At 39.6% G+C, this 25,460-nt stretch overlaps 1 protein-coding gene across 1 annotated transcript; it reads left to right on the top strand.

Annotated features, from left to right (window-relative positions):
* Positions 1-701: 701 nt before the first annotated feature.
* Positions 702-2,031, top strand: LOC145090313 (3-oxo-Delta(4,5)-steroid 5-beta-reductase-like). Its single transcript, XM_079028593.1, has 2 exons — positions 702-1,376; positions 1,487-2,031. Exons 1-2 carry the CDS (start codon positions 715-717, stop codon positions 1,950-1,952), a joined length of 1,128 nt encoding a protein of 375 aa, XP_078884719.1. The 5' UTR covers positions 702-714; the 3' UTR covers positions 1,953-2,031.
* Positions 2,032-25,460: the final 23,429 nt, after the last annotated feature.

The raw sequence follows: 25,460 nt of genomic DNA, 5'->3' as shown, positions 1-25,460 counted from the left end.
AAAAATACTTAAAAAGTCAAGCATAGACAATAATTTTGGGACGGAGGGAATACTAAAATTTTCAAAATTTCAAAATTCTAAAATTTTAAATTTTCAAATACTTAGTTTTTTAGGGAGTATTCATTTTTTGAATAATTTAGGATCGCCAATTAATTCCCGATTAATCTCCGCCTAGTATGATTATTGTCAGTCGACCTCCAAATGATTTTTACAAGTTTGATATATATATATATATATATATATATATATATATATATATATATATATATATATATATATATATATATATAATTTTTTTATGTTTAATTAAAATCTAGTATTTTATTTCTTTTTGTATTTAAAAATTTATTTAAAATTTTTAAAATAGAATAATTATAAAATAAATTATTTTCATGATATAGTATATGGTAAAATGAGATGTTGGTGCGTGAGTGTGTTTATCCCCTATGCCTATGTTAAAACCTTGTTTTTTAACCGACGCACGTAAATATTCAAGTTTTTTGTAATTAGCCGGATACATGGTAATAAATCTAATGGTAGATTCACTAAAAAAGCTTGTCCATTTTGGATGACATAAATCGTAATAAATCTAATTATTAATTACTCTAAATACGCAGCTCATATAAGTTGATAGTTCAATATCACCATTCTATAAATACCTTTCTCCTCTCTCTCCTTCTCTCTCACTCTTCAACCCCCTATCTTGTGTATACAATGGAGAAAGGAAACTCTAAGCCTTCGGTCGCTCTCATTGTAGGAGTCACTGGCATGGTGGGTGTAACCTTGACCGAGGCCTTGAAGATGCCAATGGCATTAGGTGGTCCTTGGACAGTCTACGGTGTCTCACGACGGGCCTTACCCACCTGGTTCCAATCCTCCCTCCTCGACAAACACATCATTTTAGATGCCCTAAACCACAAAAACACTCAAAAAATCCTCTCTCCACTCTCCACCCAAATCACCCATCTCTTCTGGGTAGCTTTACAAGCCAATGAAAGCGAAGAACTAAACATTTCCAGAAACTCAACTATGCTTTCCAATGTCCTAAGTGCATTAACATCTTCTCCAAACTCAAAGTTGAGTCACGTGACGTTGCAAACAGGCACAAAGCAATATGTTGGGCCGATTACTGACTCAGTCATTTCAACTCAACTCGTCCCTCATGAACCACCCTTTAGAGAGGATTACCCTAGACTACCATTTCCAAACTTTTACCATGATTTGGAAGACATTATATTTTCATACTCCAAAGCGTTCACCTATTCTATACACCGTCCTTCCATAATCATTGGTGCATCTTCAAGAAGTAGCTATAATTTCCTTCTTACGCTCTCCGTTTATGCATTAGTGTGCAAGCACGAAAACTATCCATTCAGGTGCTTATTTTGTTTTACTTTCAGTACATCTTTACATTGAAAATCAAAGTTTTGAAAACAAAAAACTAATTAAAAAATGAATATCGATCATAACCATCGAATTCATGTAGGTTTTTTGGTAAAAAGTACAACTGGGGCCACTTTTGCGAAGCGTCTGATGCTAGACTGATAGCGGAGCAGCAGATATGGGCATCAACGACAAAATGCGCTAAGAATCAAGCTTTTAACTGCACAAACGGTGATATGTTTACGTGGAAAAGTATGTGGATAGTGCTTTGTGATGTATTTGGACTCGAGTTTGTGGCATTCGATGAGAAAGACAACTTCGATTGTGTGGACTTCATGAAAGACAAAGGAGAGGTTTGGGATAGAATCGTGGAAGAAAATGGATTGTACAAGACAAAAATGGAGGAGATAACTTGCTTCGGATTGCTAGATAATGTTTTAAAACTAGATATTCAAAATGTTTGTAGCATGAATAAGAGTCGAGAGTTTGGGTTTTTTGGGCATGCAAACACACTTGAGAGCATTGCTGTGTGGGTTGAGAAATTGCGACAAATGAAAATACTTCCATAGATGTTGTATGCCCAAAATAAAAATGTCCTGGTTGTAAGTTTGGACATGTGATCAGTCATGAAGTTAATAAAAGGCAATGCCGAACTTGCTATATTTGTATTATTTTTGTTTGTTTTTTTTAAACAAACTTGCAATTATATAAAATGTATGTAGTCAAGTATTACTTGAGGCTTAGTCACACATCATTATCCATGATTGGTAGTGCAACGCAGGAGTTTTTTTCATTGTCGATATGAGGTAAAATGACGAGGGGAAAAAACAAGCATTTTGGAGACCTTGCAAACAGCTTCTAACTAATTCTCTTGCTTTATCTTCATTAGAAAATCATTTTTGTCATTAAACAAGAGGAGCACCGATCGAAGAATGTCATTGGCATTTTTGTTTTGTCATTTCTTCGATCTCCTTGACTCCTTATTCTTTTAAATTTCTTCTCCAAAGTATTTTGCACAGGTTTTGCTCCACAATCAGTCCCATCTTTTTGGTGTGGATGGCGTTGATTTTTTTATTTTTTTTGGTTGATTGGATTCTGGTGGAGATGAAATCGGCCACCAGTCATGCATGTTATTCTCTCCTCCGTTCCCACCTCCTCACATTTTCTTCTCGGTCGAAGCAAAAATAATAATAATAATAATAATAATAATAATAAATCATAACCAGGTTACTAGTTTCCTTGAAGAGAGAAGGTTCGATCGTTTTCATTGCAACCTCCTTTCCATTGTGCTATAGTTCAAGTCGGAAATAAAGATGCAAAAATGGTAATGGTTTAATGTTCGGGTAAATAAATCTAAACCTATATGAATTTGATAAATTTCCAAAATTATTGTTAACCTTTGAATTTTAAAGTCTTTTTCTTTCAAATTTGACTATAAGTAATTTTATTTGTGTTATATAATTTTTGATAAAACTTATAATAATGAAATTACATTTAAAAAACAATCTATTTATATATGTATATCTTCGTAAAACTTATATAACAAAAAATAAAATATTTGAGTTTAAAGTTGAACAAAAAACACTTAAAAATAAAAAATTAGTAGAAAGAATACTCCTTTCTAACAACTACATTTTTGTAGAAACTAGAGGCCGGAGAAGCTTTATTGTTCTTGCCATTTTGGTGTCGTACTACCAGTGTGTTAAATTCTTAACTATGGTATCATCACATAAATGCCACCACATATTGACTTTGAAATATATATATATATATATATATATATATATATATATATATATATATATATATATATATATATATATATATATATATATATATATATAGGGTTACGTTATTTTGTTTTTTACATTTATTGTGTCCTAGAATGTACCAATAGAAATTTAGTCAATTAAATAATTATTTAATTAAATAATTATAGATATTAAATGATTTCCATAATTGTATGTATATTTAATGATATTCATAATTATAATTCTCTTTTTATGGAAACTAATTAAATCCGTCGTTAATGCCAGCAATAACATTCTTTCAGAATGAATTTGCATCTAAGTTTTTATATATGAGTTCGTACTTTGTTTCAATACTCAATCACTTAAAATACAATAAAGTCGTATGAAATATGAAGAACGCGAGTGTATTCTACTAGAGTACACTCTCATTCTTCTAGAAATGAATTTATTCTGAAAGAATATTATTGTTGAATTAATGACGATTTTAATTAGTTTTCATAAAAATGAGTTATAAGTATGGATAGCATTTAATATACATATAATTAATACTAAATTCCTATTGGTGCATTCTAACACACGATAGATGTGAAAAACATTTGAACCTATCTCTCTCTCTCTCTCTCTCTCTCTCTCTATATATATATATATATATATATATATATATATATATAAAATCAATAGGAACTACGGCTATAAAATTAATATGAGTTTTCTAAGTAAAAACTCAAAATTATTAATTAATTATTTTAAATAATTTATTAATTAAAAGATATTTTTTTTAGTTATATATAAAATTATAATCGTTGATTCAAATAAATACGTAAAATTATATCATCTTATAATTTGTATAAATTTTATTTTATTCTAATTTATACAAATTTTTATTTATTTTTATTTAATGTTATTAATTTAATGTAATTAAAAAGAGAAATTTGAAATTTGAAATAGAGAATCAATAGATTGACAAGTTTATTAATTAAAAGATATTTATTTAGTTATATATAAAATTATAATCATTGATTCAAATAAATACGTAAAATTATATCATCTTATAATGTCACAACTGACATTTTTGCTAGAAAATTCTATTCTTATGAAACCATCATCTATTGTAGGGTTTGTAATCTAAGTGAATACTATACTCTATCCTCGTTCAAATACATCTCATATGTTCAACTAAGGGTTGGAAACCTTAGAAATCCCGATTCAAGTTCTTTATGGACTAGGACTCTCTTATTGGACCCATTTCATGAATCTATAACATTTGGACCATTTGGGCCTAGAATGATTCATTCTAACCCTAATGGGCCTTATTGGGCCATAACTAATCCAATTAACCCTAATGGGCAATAAATCCATTCCTCTATGTCAAAGTGGGCCAAAAATGCACTTAAGGGCTCAATGGGCCGAAAAATTATTTTTGGGCTTCATAAATTCGATCAAGACCAAAAATGGGCAAAAATCACCTCATCCTAATTTACCTTAGCCCAATCTCGGCCCAAGAGCATTCCAAAACAAAAAAAAAAGAAATAAACAAATGGAAGGAGGTTGATTTAGACTTTGCCAACACATGATTATCTAGCATATATCTAGATAACCACATACATCTAGACACTTATTACCCTTCATGCAATACTCCTTATCTCCTCTCTTTCTCTTCTTATTGCTCTTGGCCGAGAAGAGCACAAACACACACACTTCACTTGCAAAAAATTCTCTCAAGCTCTCAAGAACAACTCTTCCATCATCCCCCAAAAATTTCGAGATTTAGGGTGTTTACAAGAGGATTTTTCACCATAATCTCCATATTTGGTAAGTTATTATCAAACACCAACATCTCCTTTCAATGTAACATTAAGAACTCCTTCTTACATAACTTTATTCCATGATCACACCTTAGAAAGTTCATAAGCTCGAAAACTACTTCAAGGTGTTGCTAGGACTAAAAATCTCCTCATCTCTTCTTCAAAACCGAAACATCAAAGCAAAGGTGAGCTTCATACCCCCTATTTTTCGGTTTTTATAAGTTTTGTGGGGGGAGAATACAAGCAAATGTGTAGATCTATGAGTATATGTATGCTTTGTGTGATTTCTATGTTTATTTACATGTTCTTATGTGATTATGGTGTTGGATCTAGTAAAAAAGAACTCAAAAACCGAGATCTACCTTAGGTTGAATGAAATAAGTATAAATCATATTATTTCATACAAATCAACTCTAGAAAAATAACCAAGTTGGTTAATATGAACTCTTTGGGCTAAAAATCCCATTTTTGGACTCAAAATGTTAAAAATATAAGGTTAAAGGGCCCAAAATGACAAAATACAAATTCTGATGGTTGAGATGAGTCAAAACAGTTTCAACAATGTATTTTCTAGAAATATACTCTTTTGAAGGATCAAAATGTGAAATTTTAAGCATAATGGGCCAAAAATGAACTTTTCGGCCCAATAAGGCCCAAAATGCGAGATTTTCAAATTAGAGGGGCTGAAACTGTATCTTTCTGCAAAACAGGGGACTACTAGTGCTTCAAGTCCTTTTCAAGGGTTAAAAATACTTTTCATATTTAAAAGGGACCAAAGATGCAAAAATTTTCTATTTTGGGCCAAAAGTGTAAAAAATGCGAAAATAAAGGTTCCAACCGAGAAAATTTCATTTTGAGGGATTAAAACTGTTTTTCAAATAATTTTGAGCTGAAAAATACCTTTTCTACAAAGTTTTGATACTAAAGTGTCAAGAAAAATGGTTTAAGGACTAAATAGAAATTCTTTTATACAAAGGGTCAAAAGTGTAAATTGATCCAAAAGAAAGGGGCTGCAAAAAGTTAAACTCTAATGTTTTAAACAATAAATCCGACATGATGAAATACTAGTACCTCGACTATCGGCGAAATATAATACACCTTCAACACCAAAATTCGTTATCAAACGAATTGATTCGGTCTCGAATCAATAACGAATCCGAAATTAATAACACGACGATACTTCAATACACACGTGGAAACCTCGGTAATTCAATACACACGCGGAAATTTCGGGAAGTCAATACACACGTGGGAATACACCAGACGTCGATACACCGTCTTTGGGCCCGAAAGTTTCAGATCGTGCTTGTTGGGCCTAGCTAGCCTAATGACATGATCTTTAGGCCCGAAGGAAACTCGCTTACATGTAGTTGGGTCTTATATGACCTAATTCCGTGTAAAAGGACTTTCAATGGCTTATGTGCTGTTGGGCCCCAAGGGTCCTCTGGTACTGCTAGTAAAGTCGAGAATTCACCAAATGCGAGTCGGGCTAAGGGCCCTTCGCATTCACGATAGCCTTGAACGACTTATGGAAATACCGGGGGCTTCGCACCCTCTTTTTCTCCTCGGTTGTGGGGCTATGAGAAGTCAGGGTGGTTGGATTAAGTGAATAGTACGAACGACGCCTAAGGGATCGTTTGTATAGTTGTAAACTAGTCGTTTTCATTAATGCGTGTTTATAACAATTCACAATCCATAATTAATTCAATGTCACATGGACTCATCGAATACACACGTCGTAACGGTATAACAAAATATAAAAACACTTGATTCATAGTATTAGGAAAACATCGGGTTTCCTAGAGTTTTCAATTAATACACCTACGATATGCATACCGAGTTTACAAATTGTACTTTTACGTTTATAGAAACAAACAAGCATACTTACGGATCTTCACACTTTTTACACGATACTCTTTTTAGAAAATATCGGATTTTCTGGTGGTTTTCAAAACAATACAAAACATTATATTTCAAACATTACTTATGAACTCACCAACATTCAATATGTTGACGTTTTTCAAAATACTTGTATTCTCAGGTAACAGGTAAATCGAAGGGAAAAATGTAATCAGTGATGTCTTGTTGTTTGTTTAACTAGTATCGAACAATCTACTTTTTGGGAATGTAACGTTATGAAACAATGTACTAAATGTAAACACTACCAGTTGTACTATTTCAATGCATGGTGATGAATGATGTTATGTTTCATGTATATTCACTGTGATGGTATTCAATTGAGTCACAACAGCCCTCGGACGTTTCCGCCGTCTGGTTCGGGGGTGTGACAGGTTGGTATCAGAGCTTTGTTTATAGTGAACTAGCATATCTAGCCACACATTGATATGTAACTATAAACCAAAAGAGGGACTAACACAACTCTGAACAAAACAAGTGAAACACAACAATAAAACACCCTTGCTTGCATTAGGAATAAGAACCTAACACCGAACCAAACAAGATAATGCTAGTATCTCGGTTAATCCAGGACTGTTCTTAGTTGTATCAAGGAGCGGATGTCGCCTGATCAACTACATTCCCTCCAAGGTACAACCATCACATGTCTTGAAGAAATCGTGATAGCTAGGGAACCTAAAAACATATCCCTTAATCTCCAAGAAGGGAACCTCAACTACATCTATGCAATAGTCGTAGAGTTATAGGAGTAATTGGTATGCTATTTGTTTCTAGTATTCATAGCCCTTCGTGCAATACGCTATGGACGAGTATCATTAGCCAAGAAACCCTATCTCCCTAGTCAAGGAATAGTAGGGTGGCTCGACCCAGAGGAAGAACCACAGGAGGAACACGAAGTAGAACTCGCAAGTGAACCTGCCAAGTCAATAAGTGGACCTTGAAGAGGAAGAGCCAGAGGGCAATGATGATGATGACTCGGATGTAGAATCCAATGACATCAATCCTCCATGTAAAGTCAAAGTACCGACATATCGTGTGGGCCCTGGTGGCCCCATGCCCCCTTAGGCACACGATATTTGGAGATAGAGTCACCAGCAGGGGATACGACCACACTAGGGTAGGAACCAAGGTCTCTCCGACCATTAGCCATAGGGGACCAGCTGACCGGGCCCTCCCAGTCATGGTCCGACGCACCCGAGGTATTGATAACCAAGCTCAGGACACCCCAAATCGAACGGAACAAATGCGGTTTGCTATTGAGAGATGAGAGGCAAACATTGGAAGTGAACGGAGACTCCCGAGCGAGACAGTTAGTGTGAGAAGTACGACTACGAGATACCGAGCAACAAGTAGCTCGTCTCCGAGGTGCATCCACTTCATCAGCCCCACCACCAGACACTTTCCGCCACAATAAGGATCAGCCTTTTCTTTTCCCCCTACTATCCGACATGACTCTCTTTCGTGTACTAAGATGGTACTTACCACTGGAACAATTATGTGGTATCTTTATTTCATATTACTACATAGACTCAATTATATGCTCAAGCGAACTCTCCAAAACCGCTAGATACTTAAGGATCTCGAAACCAGAACAACCTATATACTCTAAGGATAGACGTAACGATCGTGCCAAATCTGTGATTACGTACTACCGCAAATACATCATAGGGATGTAGATGGAAGCAGTGAGAATTATACAACAAGATACAAAATTTATAGAGTACAACCAGCAATGACGATCATTACTTACGATCTGGATTATCAACGTGCAGCAGGCAAATGCCATCCCGCAAGAATAACAAGCGCACCCGCGAGACACCACTCCTACAGATGGACTCTGCTACATTTCCAGTTGTTGTAATGGCGGCAGTAACCGTTGTTATGGCACAAATCAATGCAAACAACCCCAATGGAGGCGGGAATAGCATTGACAACTCCAGCCAAAGGGACAAACATGGAAACCAACAAGTGAAAACCTATCAAGGAACCCCCAACCCCAAGTTTAAGAGCAGGAAGCTGAGGTTTGGAAGTAAGAGAAAGGGACATCCCACTCAAGGGTTCTCAAGGAAGCAACATGTTGTTGCTGTTCATGCGACCATGACCCCTATTACACCAACAACCAGGAGACCATATGTTGGAATCCTTCCAAAATGCAACTAGTGCAAATTCCATCATAATGGAGCCTGCCGGGAGATGCATTGTAACAAATGCAACCGAAAGAATCACACCGCCAAATTCTGTAGAACTTATCAATGCCATAATCGTCAGCCAAATGAAAACGACAACAATCGCAACAACCCTAACAACAACACCAATGATGAGACCATTCACACCTGCTATGGGTGTGGAGGAATTGGTCACTTCAGGCACAATTTCCCCAAGGATAACAATCAAGGAGCAGAAGGATCAGAAATGATCCTGACCTTGGGTTAAGGCAAAGCAGATCAAGACCCGACAGTTGTTACTGGTATGTTCCCACTTAACAACTCTTTCGCTTACCTCTTATTCAATAGCGAAGCTGAGCAAAGCTTCGTTAGTAACAAAGTCGAGCACTTACTAAAACAACAATCCTAGAGGCTAAACTAATCCTTAACAGTGGAGATGATTAATGGGAAAACCGAATCAACCAAAGATATTTATGTAGGGAACATCTTAACACTAAACAATCATTCATTTCAATAGACTTGATGCCAGTAAATATTAGGAGTTTTGACGTGATAATCGACATGGATGGGTTAAGCCCCCACCATGATAATGCTATGTGTCTCGAGAGGGCCGTTTGCCTTCACCTTCCTAATCACAAAACTCTAATAATCCATGGTGATAAACCTATCACCAATCCTCTTCCTATCTCGTGCATCAAGGCACAGAAGTGCCTGCACCAGAAGAACTAAGTTTTCCTCACTCATGTTGTGGACAAGACCAAAGAAGAGGTAGGAAAACAAGGTATTCCAGTAGCATGTGATTTTCCATATGTGTTTCCCGAAGAACTTTCGGGAATATCCCAGAGAGACAGGTCGAATTTCGAATCAACCTTATACCGGGAACCACATCAATTGCCAATTCACCCTATAGGTTGACTCCTGCTGAAAATTCACAAGTTATCCAGTCAACTGAATAGAATTGTTGCGCAAAGGATTCATCAGACCAAGCTTCTCTTCCTGAAGAGCTCTGATCTTGTTCTTCAAGAAGACGGATCCTTCAGAAGGTACATCGATTTTAGGAAGTTGAATAAGCTCCCTATCAAAAATCGATACCCACTCCCTCGGACTGACGATCTATTTGGCCAGCTCCAAGGAGCTGGTTACTTCTTTAAAATAGATCTAAGAATCGGTTATCATCAACTTCGAGTCCGAGAAGGCGACATTTCAAAAACTGCCTTCTGAACTCGTCACGACCATTTCAAATTCATTGTGATACCCTTCGGTCTAACGAATGCTCCCACACTATTCATGGACCTTACGAACCGAATTTTCCCAACCATTCCTAGTTATCCTTTTCATTTTTTTTATCAATAACATATTCGTCTGCCCACAAAGCAAGAACGAAACACTATCAACATCTACGACCAGCCTTGAAAGCATCAAAGTCGGAGAACATCACGAAGAAAACACTACGCGGATGGATAAAACTCTCAGAGTTGAAAGACGAAGCTTATAGAAATCAAATAAGACAGAAAGATTAGCATGGACCTATATCAAAGAGATCGTGAGACTCCATGAAATATCGGTATCTACTATCTCGGATCGAGATAACAGATTTTCTTCAAGACTATGACAGTCACTTCAGAGGGCTATGGGAACATAACTAGATATAAGCGTTGCTTACCACCTTCAAACCAATAGCCAAAGTGAACGAACCATTCGACCACTCGAAGTCATGCTCCGAACCTGAGTATTTGAATTCAGCAAGTCATGGGATACCCGATTGCCCTTGATTGAATTCTCATACAATAACAACTATCGCACGAGCATCAAGATTGCTCCTTTCGAAGCCATAAATGCAGATCACTCGCCAGTACTCTCATGAGACCAGAAACCATTTGCGAAACAACAGAGAAGATAATCCAAATCAAAGCTTGACTTCAAGCATCGCGAGACCGACAGAAGAGCTATTCTGACAAGCAACGTAAGCCATTAGGATGTCAAGTCGGGGATCGTGTGTTATTAAAAGAATCTCCTTGGAAAGGAATGATTCGCTTTAGGAAACGAGAAAACTAAACCCACGATACATCGGACTGTTTGAGATTTTTGCTAGGATTGGTCCAAAGACTTGTAGGCTGTAGCTACCAATAGAGCTCAGCAACGTACACCCTGTGTTCAGCGTCTCGAATCTGAAAAAGTGCCTATCAGGCAAAACTCTTATCATTCCTTTATAATGGATCGAAATAAACAAGAATCTCATGTTCGTCCAAGAACCAGTCGAAGTGTTTTAGATAGGGAAGTAGAGCATACAAAACAAAGCCACATTTTGATTGTGAAGGTTCGATGGAACACAAAGCGTGGACCGGAATTCACATGGGAAACACAAAGATCAAATGAAGTACCTATTCTCTCATTCATGAACCTATCTTTCGAAAGAATTTCGGGACGAAATTCCCTCTAACGGGGGGATGATGTCACAACTGGCATTTTTGCTTGCAAATTCTATTCTTATGAAACCATCATCTATTGTAGGGCTTGTAATCTAAGTGAATACTATACTCTATCCTCGTTCAAATACATCTCATACGTTCAACTAAGGGTTGGAAACCTTAGAAATCCCGGTTCAAGTTCCTTATGGACTAGGACTCTCTTATTGGACCCATTTCATGAATCTATAACATTTGGACCATTTGGGCCTAGAATGATTCATTCTAACCCTAATGGGCCTTATTGGGCCATAACTAATCCAATTAATCCTAATGGGCTATAAATCCATTCCTTTATGTCAAAGTGGGCCAAAAATACACTTAAGGGCTCAATGGGCCGAAAAATGATTTTTGGGCTTCATAAATTCGATCAAGACCAAAAATGGGCAAAAATCACCTCATCCTAATTTACTAATCATTCCAAAACAAAAAAAAATAATAAACAAATGGAAGGAGGTTGATTTAGACTTTGCCAACACATGATTATCTAGCATATATCTAGATAATCACATATATCTAGACACTTATTACCCTTCATGCAATACTCCTTATCTCCTCTCTTTCTCTTATTATTTCTCTTGGCCGAGAAGAGCACACACACACACACACTTCACTTGCAAAAAATTCTCTCAAGCTCTCAAGAACCACTCTTCCATCATCCCCCAAAAATTTCGAGATTTAGGGTGTTTACAAGAGGATTTTTCACCACAATCTCCATATTTGGTAAGTTATTATCAAACACCAACATCTCCTTTCAATGTAACATTAAGAACTCCTTCTTACATAACTTTATTCCATGATCACACCTTAGAAACTTCATAAGCTCGAAAACTACTTCAAGGTGTTGCTAGGACTAAAAATCTCCTCATCTCTTCTTCAAAACCGAAACATCAAAGAAAAGGTGAGCTTCATACCCCCTATTTTTCGGTTTTTATAAGTTTTGTGGGGGGAGAATACAAGCAAATGTGTAGATCTATGAGTATATGCATGCTTTGTGTGATTTCTATGTTTATTTACATGTTCTTATGTGATTATGGTGTTGGATCTAGTAAAAAAGAACTCAAAAACCGAGATCTACCTTAGGTTGAATGAAATAAGTATAAATCATATTATTTCATACAAATCAACTCTAGAAAAATAACCAAGTTGGTTAATATGAACTCTTTGGGCTAAAAATCCCATTTTTGGACTCAAAATGTTAAAAATATAAGGTTAAAGGGCCCAAAATGACAAAATACAAATTCTGATGGTTGAGATGAGTCAAAACAATTTCAACAATGTATTTTCTAGAAATATACTCTTTTGAAGGATCAAAATGTGAAATTTTAAGCATAATGGGCCAAAAATGAACTTTTCGGCCCAATAAGGCCCAAAATGCGAGATTTTCAAATTAGAGGGGCTGAAACTGTATCTTTCTGCAAAACAGGGGACTACTAGTGCTTCAAGTCCTTTTCAAGGGTTAAAAATACTTTTCATATTTAAAAGGGACCAAAGATGCAAAAATTTTCTATTTTGGGCCAAAAGTGTAAAAAATGCAAAAATAAAGGTTCCAACCGAGAAAATTTCATTTTGAGGGACTAAAACTGTTTTTCAAATAATTTTGAGCTGAAAAATACATTTTCTACAAAGTTTTGATACTAAAGTGTCAAGAAAAATGGTTTAAGGACTAAATAGAAATTCTTTTATACAAAGGGTCAAAAGTGTAAATTGATCCAAAAGAAAGGGGCTGCAAAAAGTTAAACTCTAATGTTTTAAACAATAAATCCGACATGATGAAATACTAGTACCTCGACTATCGGCGAAATATAATACACCTTCAACACCAAAATTCGTTATCAAACGAATTGATTCGGTCTCGAATCAATAACGAATCCGAAATTAATAACACGATGATACTTCAATACACACGCGGAAACCTCGGGAATTCAATACACACGCGGAAATTTCGGGAAGTCAATACACACGTGGGAATACACCAGACGTCGATACACCGTCTTTGGGCCCGAAAGTTTCAGATCGTGCTTGTTGGGCCTAGCTAGCCTAATGACATGATCTTTAGGCCCGAAGGAAACTCGCTTACATGTAGTTGGGTCTTATATGACCTAATTCCGTGTAAAAGGACCTTCAATGGCTTATGTGCTGTTGGGCCCCAAGGGTCCTCTGGTACTGCTAGTAAAGTCGAGAATTCACCAAATGCGAGTCGGGCTAAGGGCCCTTCGCATTCACGATAGCCTTGAACGACTTATGGAAATACCGGGGGCTTCACACCCTCTTTTTCTCCTCGGTTGTGGGGCTATGAGAAGTCAGGGTGGTTGGATTAAGTGAATAGTACGAACGACGCCTAAGGGATCGTTTGTATAGTTGTAAACTAGTCGTTTTCATTAATGCGTGTTTATAACAATTCACAATCCATAATTAATTCAATGTCACATGGACTCATCGAATACACACGTCGTAACGGTATAACAAAATATAAAAACACTTGATTCATAGTATTAGGAAAACATCGGGTTTTCCTAGAGTTTTCAATTAATACACCTACGATATGCATACCGAGTTTAGAAATTGTACTTTTACATTTATAGAAACAAACAAGCATACTTACGGATCTTCACACTTTTTACACGATACTCTTTTTAGAAAATATCGGATTTTCTGGTGGTTTTCAAAACAATACAAAACATTATATTTCAAACATTACTTATGAACTCACCAACATTCAATATGTTGACGTTTTTCAAAATACTTGTATTCTCAGGTAACAGGTAAATCGAAGGGAAAAATGTAATCAGTGATGTCTTGTTGTTTGTTTAACTAGTATCGAACAATCTACTTTTTGGGAATGTAACGTTATGAAACAATGTACTAAATGTAAACACTACCAGTTGTACTATTTCAATGCATGGTGATGAATGATGTTATGTTTCATGTATATTCACTGTGATGGTATTCAATTGAGTCACAACAGCCCTCGGACGTTTCCGCCGTCTGGTTCGGGGGTGTGACATATAATTTGTATAAATTTTATTTTATTATAATTTGTACAAATTTTTATTTTTTTTATTCTAATGTTATTAATTTAATGTAATTAAAATGAGAAATTTGAAATTTGAAATAGAGAATCAATACATTGACAAGTGACATGATATTAATTACAAGGCCTAACATGCTGACACATGAGAAAAGAACTACTTTTTTTATTAGTATATGTAAATGGATATATATATATATATATATATATATATATATATATATATATATATATATATATCATTACATTATTTTTTTAATATCATGAAATTAAATAATAAAATAAAAAACTAGTTTTACATTAAAATAAAAAAAATACATTTATTAAAATTTAAAACAAAACATACAAAAATTCAAATGAAAATATAAAAATTTAAAAAAATAATAAAAAAAAGTATAAAAATTTACCAAACAATGAAAAATAAAACTAATTCATATTTCTATTTCGGTCGGACGACTTTTTTCATCGAAACAATTATGTCTAAATCTTCGCCCGCATAGTTGTTGGGGTTCATTTTTTAAAACCTCCAAATCGGCGTAAGTTGATTGCATTTCTATGATTTCTTGTTCCACCTAATTTATTATCCCAACTTTTTCCTCTTATAGTTGGACATATCGATTAACAGTTTCTCCAAAATGAACGATAACTCTAGACTACAAATTCTCAAACTTAAAATGCAAGCCATTTTCCTTGCATTATTTCTTCCGTCGAGCTATAGACATAGAAGTTGACCATCTTCAAGGTCTACCAACTCATCTTTGATTCTATGTGTGTATGGTCTTCCAATTGTTGTGATTGTGTACGTCCACTGACATTTCTAAGATGCTTTGAACCAGATGAAACTGATTCATTAATACATTGGTATTTTTGTCGATCCTTCAACTTTATCCTTGGTTGGATATTTGGAAAAGGTTTGTGGATTGATTGTGATTTTCGAACTGTTCCATGGTTGCGTTGAAGACGTAAAAGTGGTTTGACCCACTTCAGTGCAAATTTTCCTGATGATGTTTCAAATTTCGCTGAATTTTGTAATTTTCAATCTAATATATAAGAAACAGGGACCAAGTCTCAATCTACAGCCTAAAATACCCCAAATGACTTAAAGTCAAACTTGGTCAAAGTCAATAGACAAAAGTCAAAGTCAGCATCCAGCCTGAGTATGCCCAACGTACTAGCTTTACGCCAAATGTAGAGCCCGAGATGGCAATTACGGGTGGAAATGAGGCTACGCGCTGCGTAGCCAAAATTACGCCATGTGTAATAAGCTGTTGTCCTACTTTTCTCATTAAGTGCTTAATACAGAAAAGTAACCATCCATTTCTCATATATGGTTCCTAATAGCTCCATAATAGATACGTTTTCGAACTTTATCTATTAGGATGATCCAAACGACGAAGATCTACTCTTTAAGCCTCAAAGGGACCAAAAATGCATCTTTCTCCAATTAATCCATTAAGTCTAAGTCTCCAACCCCCAGATCTGAATCAATATGATGTTTAGATGGATAAAGTTCCCAACATTATCTATAACAAGGTCATAAACTTTCAAGATCTTAACTTTATGCACTAAAATGTCCAATAATGCTAACACAAATTGCATGGCTAATGAATGAGCACCAAAGCACAACTTTCCAAGTCGAGTAAGTCCTAAGAGTTTTAAATATATCTCAAAAGGTGCTGGAGTTACCTCAAGTCCCAAACACAAGCTCAAAGGACCAAAAAGTGACAAAAATGGCCAATAACAAGATCTAAGAAATGAATGAGAAAGATAAAAGCTTTTTTACACCCAATGGTCCATAAATGAAGCAACGTTGCTAAATCTATACTTGAACTTTTCTTTTATACACTTTTCAACATACTTGTTCTTAAGATTCCACCTTCCAGTGGAGAAATAAACTCATAAATGATGTCAAGGATCAAAACCAAGTAAGAGGAGGCTAGGGTTTCTCAAGGAATGGTTAGAATTTCGGTGTAATAAAGGCACTTAGATATTCTGAGAATTGTGATTCCACTTTTAAATCAAAGTAATTGGGTGGTTCTCCCTAATATTTGATTGCATAAGACTCATAAGTGATTTAGAATAGAGAACGAAATGAATGAATTTCATGAGTACCAAAAACTGATGAAAAATTGGTTAAATATCTCCTTTGTCTGAAAACTGTCAAAGATGTCATAAAAGAGTTTTCCAACAGTAAAAAAACTATCATAAATCCGAGTTTTCTGTATGGATTAATGTAAAACCAAAAGCGGGTCAAATATTAAAATTTTGGATTCGTAATGCATTTTTAATAAAACAATATAACCAAAATAAAAAATTTGGATTGCTGACCTGCCATCTCGACCCAAGCCAGGGGCTCTGCCCCCTTCAACCCTACCAAGGGCTACCGCCCCTTGGACCCCGCTCACAGGGGTGCTACCCCCGGACCCTCGTTCATTCAGCGGTTTCGCAACTAAATAACATTCTACATTTAATCTTGAATAAACTTAAACAATTGTGCACTCCGCATGTAACAGCCGAAATTCAGGTACAACCGATTAGCCCTTCATCTTTATTTATTTGTCATTTTGGGCCTTTGTGTTGGGCGAGTACGCTGGGCGTACAAGGAGTACGCTGCGCGTACTCGCGCGCCTCATTTAAACACGTCATCGTCGGGTACGCTGGGCGTAATTGCTCCAGACCCAAAACCCTAATTTGAGTTGTTGGCTATAAAAGGAATGAGATGGCTTGGCTCCTCAGCCACCATCCCTCAGAAAGAAACCCTAAGAGAGTGTTCCTTCGTTCCTAGCCCTTTTGTGAGTGTTCTAAGCTTGGTGGTGTCATTTCAAGGTAGCAAAGGAGAAGAAGAGTCCATTGTGGAGGCTAGGAGCTGGTGTTCAAGTGTAGATCCAGGCTTAGCAAATGTTGGAGCTTCTTTCTAAGGTAAAAAGTTCGGATCTTGACTTGTAGATCTTGTGGTATGCTTTATGGACCATTTTCTAGGGTTTTGGTCCCAAAGGTGGAGACTTTATGAGCAAGTGGTCTCCATTAGCTTAGATCCATCATATTTCTGGTCCATTTGAGTTGTAGATCCATAAAAATGTAATCTTGGGCGTGAATGATTAGCCATCCATGAGATCTAGATCCTTGAGTTGAAATGGAAAGGTGTTAAGGAGTGTAAGAGCCTTTACAACCATGCCAAGGCTTAAAGGTTCCGACTTTATGAGTAAGGATGCTTAAATAAGGCCGAATCTAGAAGTTGAAGTAGTGGCTTAACCGATTAAGACCAAAAATGAAGTGTGTCTAGATCCGACTATTACGTTGGGCGTAACTCCCAGTACGCGCAGCGTACTGGGTGGAGACCCTGATTATTGAGTTGGCGATGTACGCCCCGCGTACATCAGTCTGTACACCCCGCGTACTGAATATGTTGACTTTTGTTGACTTTTAGGGTTTTGGTCAACTTGTGGACTTTGAGTCAAGGCAGGGTAAAATGATCTTTTACCCCTCTGAGGAATGTTAATAAGGGGTAAAGTCTAGTGGTGGAAGTCTATATTAATTAAAATGATATTCGTTATGATTAGGCGAGGTTGAGTCTTCGTTTGGGATTCGGAGATAGCGAGCACGTGAGATTCTAGACTTTCCACGAGGTGAGTTTTCTCACTATACTCTACTCGGAAGGGTTTTATTGTGTGACCGGAAGGTCGGATATGTTATGAGTTGTATGCATCGTAGATGATAAGTTAATCGTTTATATGTGCTATGTATGCTATGCTTGATATGGGCCGGAAGGCATTATGTTATGGGCCGGAAGGCATATATGTTATGGGCCGGAAGGCATTGTGATGAGGATCGTAAGGTAGGACGGGAAGGTTTACCGAGTCGGGACGGAGGTCCCCTGAGACACATGGACCGGAGGGTCAGGGCCTCGAAAGGCCTATGTGCGTAAGTAGTATTTTAGGGAACTCACTAAGCATTTATGCTTACATTTGTTGTGTTAGGTGTTTCAGGTACTAGCGAGGACCGTGGGAAGGCGCCGACGTGATCTGTACACACTGATGGAGGATTTATGATCTTGGGATTATATGATTTGTATTATGATATGATACATTAGATCTTTATGGCTTGTTCTGGATGAAAACATGTTTTTAAGAAATGAAAATTTTGTTTTGAAAATTTACGTTGTTACAAGTTGGTATCAGAGCCTTGATTTGAGGGATTCGGATGCACCTTCGGGCGTAACTGAACTTAAACCGAGGATTTGAGGAAAATTTTTCAATTAATAAAGGCATAAAAAATTTTTATAAGAGATTTTGTAATAACCAATGGAGAAGCAGTGTGTACGGTCAGCCAGCGCTCGAACGGTAAAATCCCCAAAATACCCTTACAATATGTGTTATAAGATATGTTGCGATATGTTATGCATTCTAGAGTAGACTAGGTATTCATATTAGGACTAGAGTGGCCTGATTTGTGATGCCTTAGTCTAGGGGAAATCTGCTGCTATGAGATGCTTTGAGATCGAGTAGGTAATCAGTGCATAGCAAGAATAGAGTACTCGTGATCCGGGGTCCGAGGAGGAGGACTTGGGGTGAACGCTGATGCGGTGTAGTCAGTAGTATAGGGCCCGTACTACTGAAGACACCGGATCAGTGGGCAGTCCAAGTAAGAATCCTTTGGGTATCGGTGGTCGAGTAGGGTTGCGTTATCGAGTGCGAGTATGCTCGATTGGGTCTCTGATATTTTTATGTTGTATTTCAGAGGCATCATGGTTGGGACACGCCACAGACCTGAGACGAGCAGTGTGAGTGACGAGGAGATTCGTCAGATGATCCACGATGAGGTGGCTGTGGCAATCTGGGCCGAGATTTCGGAGATGTTTGGGTCTATCAAGACCACGCTGTTGGAGACTTTTGATGAGCGGTACGCCGCGGTGACTGAGGCTGCGGCCGCTGCAGCTACAGCAGCTGTGGCTGCTGCCAGACCTCAGGGAGGTGACTCGTTGTTGTTCCGGGAGTTCAGCAACACGAAGCCACCTGAGTTTGATGGGACGCAGGACCCGATCGCTGCGATGCGATGGATTGCTGACATTGAGGGATGCTTCTACACGTGTTCATGTCCGGAGAATCTGAGGGTGCGTTTCGCTTTGAACCAGCTCCGCCTGGTAGTAAAGGATTGGTGGAAGTTCGTGACGGCGAACTTCACTCTTGAAGAGATTTCAGCGGTGACTTGGGAGAAATTCACCACCATGTTCCGAGATGAGTATGTTCCCCCGGTGGAGAGGGAACGATTGGTTCAGGAGTTCTTGAACCTCAAGCAGGGTAATGATTCAGTTGCTGTGGTCACCCGGAAGTTTCATGAGAGGGCGATGTTCTGCCCTGAGCAGGTGTCTTCTGAGTAGGCACGGATGAGCTGATATTTGGGTATACTGAGGAGGGACATTCGGGAGTTCGTATCGAACTCGACATACCGGACATTTGCTGAGCTCCAGGCAAATGCCCGGAAGAGGGAGATCGAGTTGGAGACCCAGGCCAGGGAGGAGGCCGAGTCTCAGCGGGTGGATCGGCGGCCAGCTCAGTCCCAGCCGGCAGCCAAGCGGACCAAGTCCGCCGATTCGAGGACAGGAGGTCAGAAGGGCCGCACTTGCGGGAAGTGCGGCAAGGGTCATGAGGGGGTCTGTCGATCAGGTGCTTGCTAAAAATGTGGCAAGGAGGGGCACATCGCTAGGGATTGCCCCAAGGGATTTATGGTTTGCTTCCATTGCAACCAGACCGGCCATCGGAAGGCCGAGTGTCCTCAGCTTCTCCAGGGAACTGCACCTGCTGCTAGGGCTACTGAGACTCGACCAGTGAAGGCCGAGGCCCCGAGGGCTCGTGGGATAGATTTTCAGTTGACTGCGAAGGAGGTCCGTGCAGCGCCCGATGTCGTGGCTGGTATGTATTCTTTCGCGTATTTATTTTTATGCTGAGATGTTGTGCTTATTTTATGATATGCGTAGGTACTTTTCTTGTGAATTCTGTACCTGCCTTGGTATTATTTGACTCGGGTGCGAGTCAGTCTTTTGTATCTGTAGCTTTTAGTCAACACCTTGGTATTGAGCGAGAGGTGATGAGTTGACCTCTGAGGGTTTCCATAGCTGATGAGAAAGCGGTATATGCCACCGACGTGATTCGAGGATGTGTGCTCGAGATTTTTGGTGTGGATTTTCCTATAGACCTAGTTCCTATCGCTATGGGAGATGTCTGTGTCATCGTGGGCATGGACTGGTTGAGTAAGTTTGGAGCGGTCATTGACTGCGAGAGACAACTGGTGACTGTGCGAGGCCCTAGTGGGGGAGTGCTTACTGTGTATGGCGAGGGGACCCGGTGTGGGTCAGCGTTCTGTTCGGCTGCCAGGGCGAGGCAGAGTTTGTAGCAGGGCTGCAGTGGATTCATAGCCTATGTGATGGACGCACGAGTGGCCACTGGGAGGCCAAGTTCAGTTGACGAGGTTCCGGTAGTGCGCGAGTTCCCGGATGTTTTTCCCGAGGAACTGTCGGGTATGCCTCTGGAAAGACAACTGGAGTTCCGTATTGACTTGATTCCGGGAGCAGCACCTATCGCCAAGGCGCCTTATCGCCTCGCGCCACCGGAGATGCAGGAGTTATCCTCGTAGCTTCAGGAGCTGTTGGGAAAGGGGTTTATTCGACTGAGTAGCTCGCCTTGGGGAGCACCGATCCTTTTTGTCAAGAAGAAAGATGGTTCACATCGGATGTGTATCGATTACCAAGAGTTGAACAAGTTGACGGTCAAGAACCGGTATCCGTTACCTAGGATCGATGATCTATTCGATCAGTTGCAGGGGGCATCTTGGTTCTCCAAGATAGTCTTGAGGTCGGGTTATCATCAGATGAGGGTTCGGGATAAAGATATCTAGAAGACTGCATTCAGAACTCGTTATGGACATTACGAGTTTGTGGTGATGCCTTTTGGGCTCACCAATGCCCCAGCTGCGTTCATGGATCTCATGAACATGGTGTGCAGGCCGATGCTAGATCGGTCGGTGATCGTATTCATTGATGATATCTTGGTATATCCGAGGTCTAGAGAGCAGCATGAGGAGCATTTGAGGGAGATCCTTGGAGTTCTGAGATCGGAGAGGCTGTATGCCAAATTCTCCAAGTGTGAGTTCTGGTTACGAGAGGTCCAGTTCCTAGGACACCTTGTTAACCAGGAAGGGATATTGGTCGATCCGGCCAAGATTGAGGCAGTGATGAGATGGGAGGTGCCGAGATCACCCACTAAGATTAGGAGCTTTCTGGGATTGGCCGGCTATTATCGGAGGTTTATTAGGGATGCATCTATATATGGGTTAGGGCAGTGATTATGCAGAAGGGGCACGTTATAGCGTATGCATCGAGGCAACTGAAGCCTCATGAGTCGAGATATCCCACCCACGATCTGGAGTTGGGGGCTGTGGTGTTTGCCCTCAAGATCTGGTGGCACTATCTATATGGGGTTCGGTGTACCATATACACGGACCACAAGAGTCTGAAGTACTTGATGGATCAGCCAAACCTGAATATGCGCCAGAGGAGATTGTTGGATGTGGTGAAGGATTATGATTGTGAGATCCTGTACCACCCGGGCAAGGCTAATGTCGTAGCCGATGCTTTGAGCCGTAGGTCGGAGAGCGCCCCGATCCGAGACATTTGTATGAGGTTGACGGTGATGACTCCGGTATTGGACACCATCTGAGGGGCCCAGGTTGAGGCTGCGAGACCAGAGAACCGAAAGCGGGAGCGGGTTGTTGGGCAGGTGTCGAAGTTCATTACCGATAGTCGGGGACTTATGACATTTCAGGGTCGGATTTGGGTACCATTTGTGGGCGGGACGCGTACCATTTTGATGGAGGAGGCACATCGATCGAAGTTCTCGATCCATCCCGGGGCTACTAAGATGTATTTGGACCTAAAGTAGGAGTATTGGTGGCCCTGTATGAAGAGGGATGTTGCATGGTTCGTCGATAGGTGCCTAACTTGTCGCCAAGTTAAGGCCGAGCACCAGCGTCCGCATGGTAAGCTGCAGCCGCTGGAGATTCCCGAGTGAAAGTGGGAACAAATTACCATGGATTTTATCACCAAATTGCCAAGGACTGCGAGAGGAGTTGATGCAATTTGGGTGATTGTGGACAGGTTGACGAAGAGCGCTCATTTTCTTGCTATCAGTGAGAGCTCTTCTGCTGAGAGGTTGGCAGAGTTGTATGTGAGAGAGGTGGTATCGCGACATGGGGTTCCGATGTCGATTGTTTCAGATCGAGACGTGTGATTTACTTCCAGATTTTGGAAGAAGTTTAACGAGGAGTTGGGTACGAGACTGCATTTCAGTATCGCATACCACCCACAGACGGATGGGCAGAGTGAGCGGATGATTCAGACGCTCGAGGTTATGCTCCGAGCATGTGTTTTGGATTTTGGAGGGAGTTGGGACACCTATTTACCCTTGGCAGAGTTTTCGTACAGCAACAACCATCATTCGAGCATTGGTATGCCACCCTTTGAGTTGTTGTATGGGAGGAGGTGTCGGACTCCCATCTGCTGGGGAGAGGTGGGGCATCGGGTAATGGGTAGTACAGAGATTGTGCTTCAGATGACAGAGCAGATACAGCAGGTCAGGCAGAGATTGTTGACCGCTCCGAGTCGCCAGAAGAGTTATGCGGACAGGCGTCGGTCCGAGCTCGAGTTTCAGGTTGGTGACCTTGTACTCTTAAAGGTCTCTCCTTGGAAAGGAGTGATTTGATTCAGGAAGAGGGGCAAATTGGGACCTCGATATATTGGACCTTTCAGGGTAATTGCGAGAGTAGGCAGGGTAGCCTACCGTTTGGATCTACCTGCGGAGCTGGGTCAGATTCACGACACCTTTCATGTGTCGCAGTTGAGGAAATGTATTTCCGACGAGTCGGCTGTGGTTCCATTAGAGGATATTCAGGTGGATGCGGGTCTGAACTATGTTGAGAGACCAGTGGCAATTAGGGATCGAAAGATTAAGGTTCTGAGGAACAAGGAAGTGCCCTTGGTGCAAGTGCAGTGGCGACAATGGAAGGGGTCCGACCTGACGTGGGAGTCCGAGTCGGAGATGCGGGAGCAGCATCTAGAATTGTTTTTGATATACGACTTCAAGGACGAAGTCTGGTTCTAGTGGGGGAGAATTGTAACAGCCGAAATTCAGGTACAACCGATTAGGCCTTCATCTTTATTTATTTGTCATTTTGGGCCTTTGTGTTGGGCGAGTACACTGGGCGTACAAGGAGGACGCTGTGCGTACTCGCGCGCCTCATTTAAACACGTCATCGTCGGGTACGTTGGGCGTACCCAAGGTATCGCTGGGCGTAATCGCTCCAGACCCAAAACCCTAATTTGAGTTGTTGGCTATAAAAGGAATGAGATGGCTTGGCTCCTCAGCCACCATCCCTCAGAAAGAAACCCTAAGAGAGTGTTCCTTCGTTCCTAGCCCTTTTGTGAGTGTTCTAAGCTTGGTGGTGTCATTTCAAGGTAGCAAAGGAGACGAAGAGTCCATTGTGGAGGCTAGGAGCTGGTGTTCAAGTGTAGATCCAGGCTTAGCAAAGGTTGGAGCTTCTTTCTAAGGTAAAAAGTTCGGATCTTGACTTGTAGATCTTCTGGCATGCTTTATGGACCATTTTCTAGGGTTTTGGTCCCAAAGGTGGAGACTTTATGAGCAAGTGGTCTCCATTAGCTTAGATCCATCATATTTCTGGTCCATTTGAGTTGTAGATCCATAAAAATGTAATCTTGGACGTGAATGATTAGCCATGCATGAGATCTAGATCCTTGAGTTGAAATGGAAAGGTTTCAAGGAGTGTAAGAGCCTTTACAGCCATGCCAAGGCTTAAAGGTTCTGACTCTATGAGTAAGGATGCTTAAATAAGGCCGAATTTAGAAGTTGAAGTAGTGGCTTAACCGATTAAGACCAGAAATGAAGTGTGTCTAGATCTGACTATTACGCTGGGCGTAACTCCCAGTACGCGCAACGTACTGGGTGGAGACCCCGATTATTGAGTTGGCGATGTACGCCCCGCGTACATCAGTATGTACACCCCGCGTACTGAAGATGTTGACTTTTGTTGACTTTTAGGGTTTTGGTCAACTTGTGGACTTTGAGTCAAGGCAAGGTAAAATGGTCTTTTACCCCTCTGAGGAATGTTAATAAGGGGTAAAGTCTAGTGGTGGAAGTCTATATTAATTAAAATGATATTCGTTATGATTAGGCGAGGTTGAGTCTTCGTTGGGGATTCGGAGATAGCGAGCACGTGAGATTCTAGACTTTCCACGAGGTGAGTTTTCTCACTATACTGTACTCGGAAGGGTTTTATTGTGTGACCGGAAGGTCGGATATGTTATGAGTTGTATGAATCGTATATGATAAGTTAATCGTTTATATGTGCTATGTATGCTATGCTTGATATGGGCCGGAAGGCATTATGTTATGGGCCGGAAGGCATATATGTTATGGGCCGGAAGGCATTGTGATGAGGACCGTAAGGTAGGACCGGAAGGTTTACTGAGTCGGGACGGAAGTCCCCTGAGATACATGGACCGGAGGGTCAGGGCCTCGAAAGGCGTATGTGCGTAAGTAGTATTTTGGGGAACTGACTAAGCATTTATGCTTACAGTTGTTGTGTTATGTGTTTCCGGTACTAGCGAGGACCGTGGGAAGGTGCCGGCGTGATCTGTACACACTGATGGAGGATTTATGATCTTGGGATTATATGATTTGTATTATGATATGATACATTGGATCTTTATGGCTTGTTCTGGATGAAAACATGTTTTTAAGAAATGAAAATTTTGTTTTGAAAATTTACGTTGTTACACCGCACCTTCCATACTTGTTTAATATTCATCAAGATTGATTTTTGGTCGAAAAGTCATCCCATTACACTTAAATGCAACTAGTGAAACAAATCACGAA

The sequence above is a fragment of the Lactuca serriola genome, chromosome 2 (assembly GCF_051521515.1).
Source record: "Lactuca serriola cultivar US96UC23 chromosome 2, Lser_US96UC23_V15, whole genome shotgun sequence".
Lineage (NCBI taxonomy): Eukaryota > Viridiplantae > Streptophyta > Magnoliopsida > Asterales > Asteraceae > Lactuca > Lactuca serriola.
This window is presented reverse-complemented; position numbering and strand designations above follow the sequence as displayed.

Excerpts from the sequence above, each read along its gene's own strand:
- LOC145090313 (XM_079028593.1), top strand. The coding sequence starts at position 715 with ATGGAGAAAGGAAACTCTAAGCCTTCGGTCGCTCTCATTGTAGGAGTC. Across the intron at positions 1,377-1,486 it reads CACGAAAACTATCCATTCAG|GTTTTTTGGTAAAAAGTACA; the intron begins GTGCTTATTTTG and ends GAATTCATGTAG.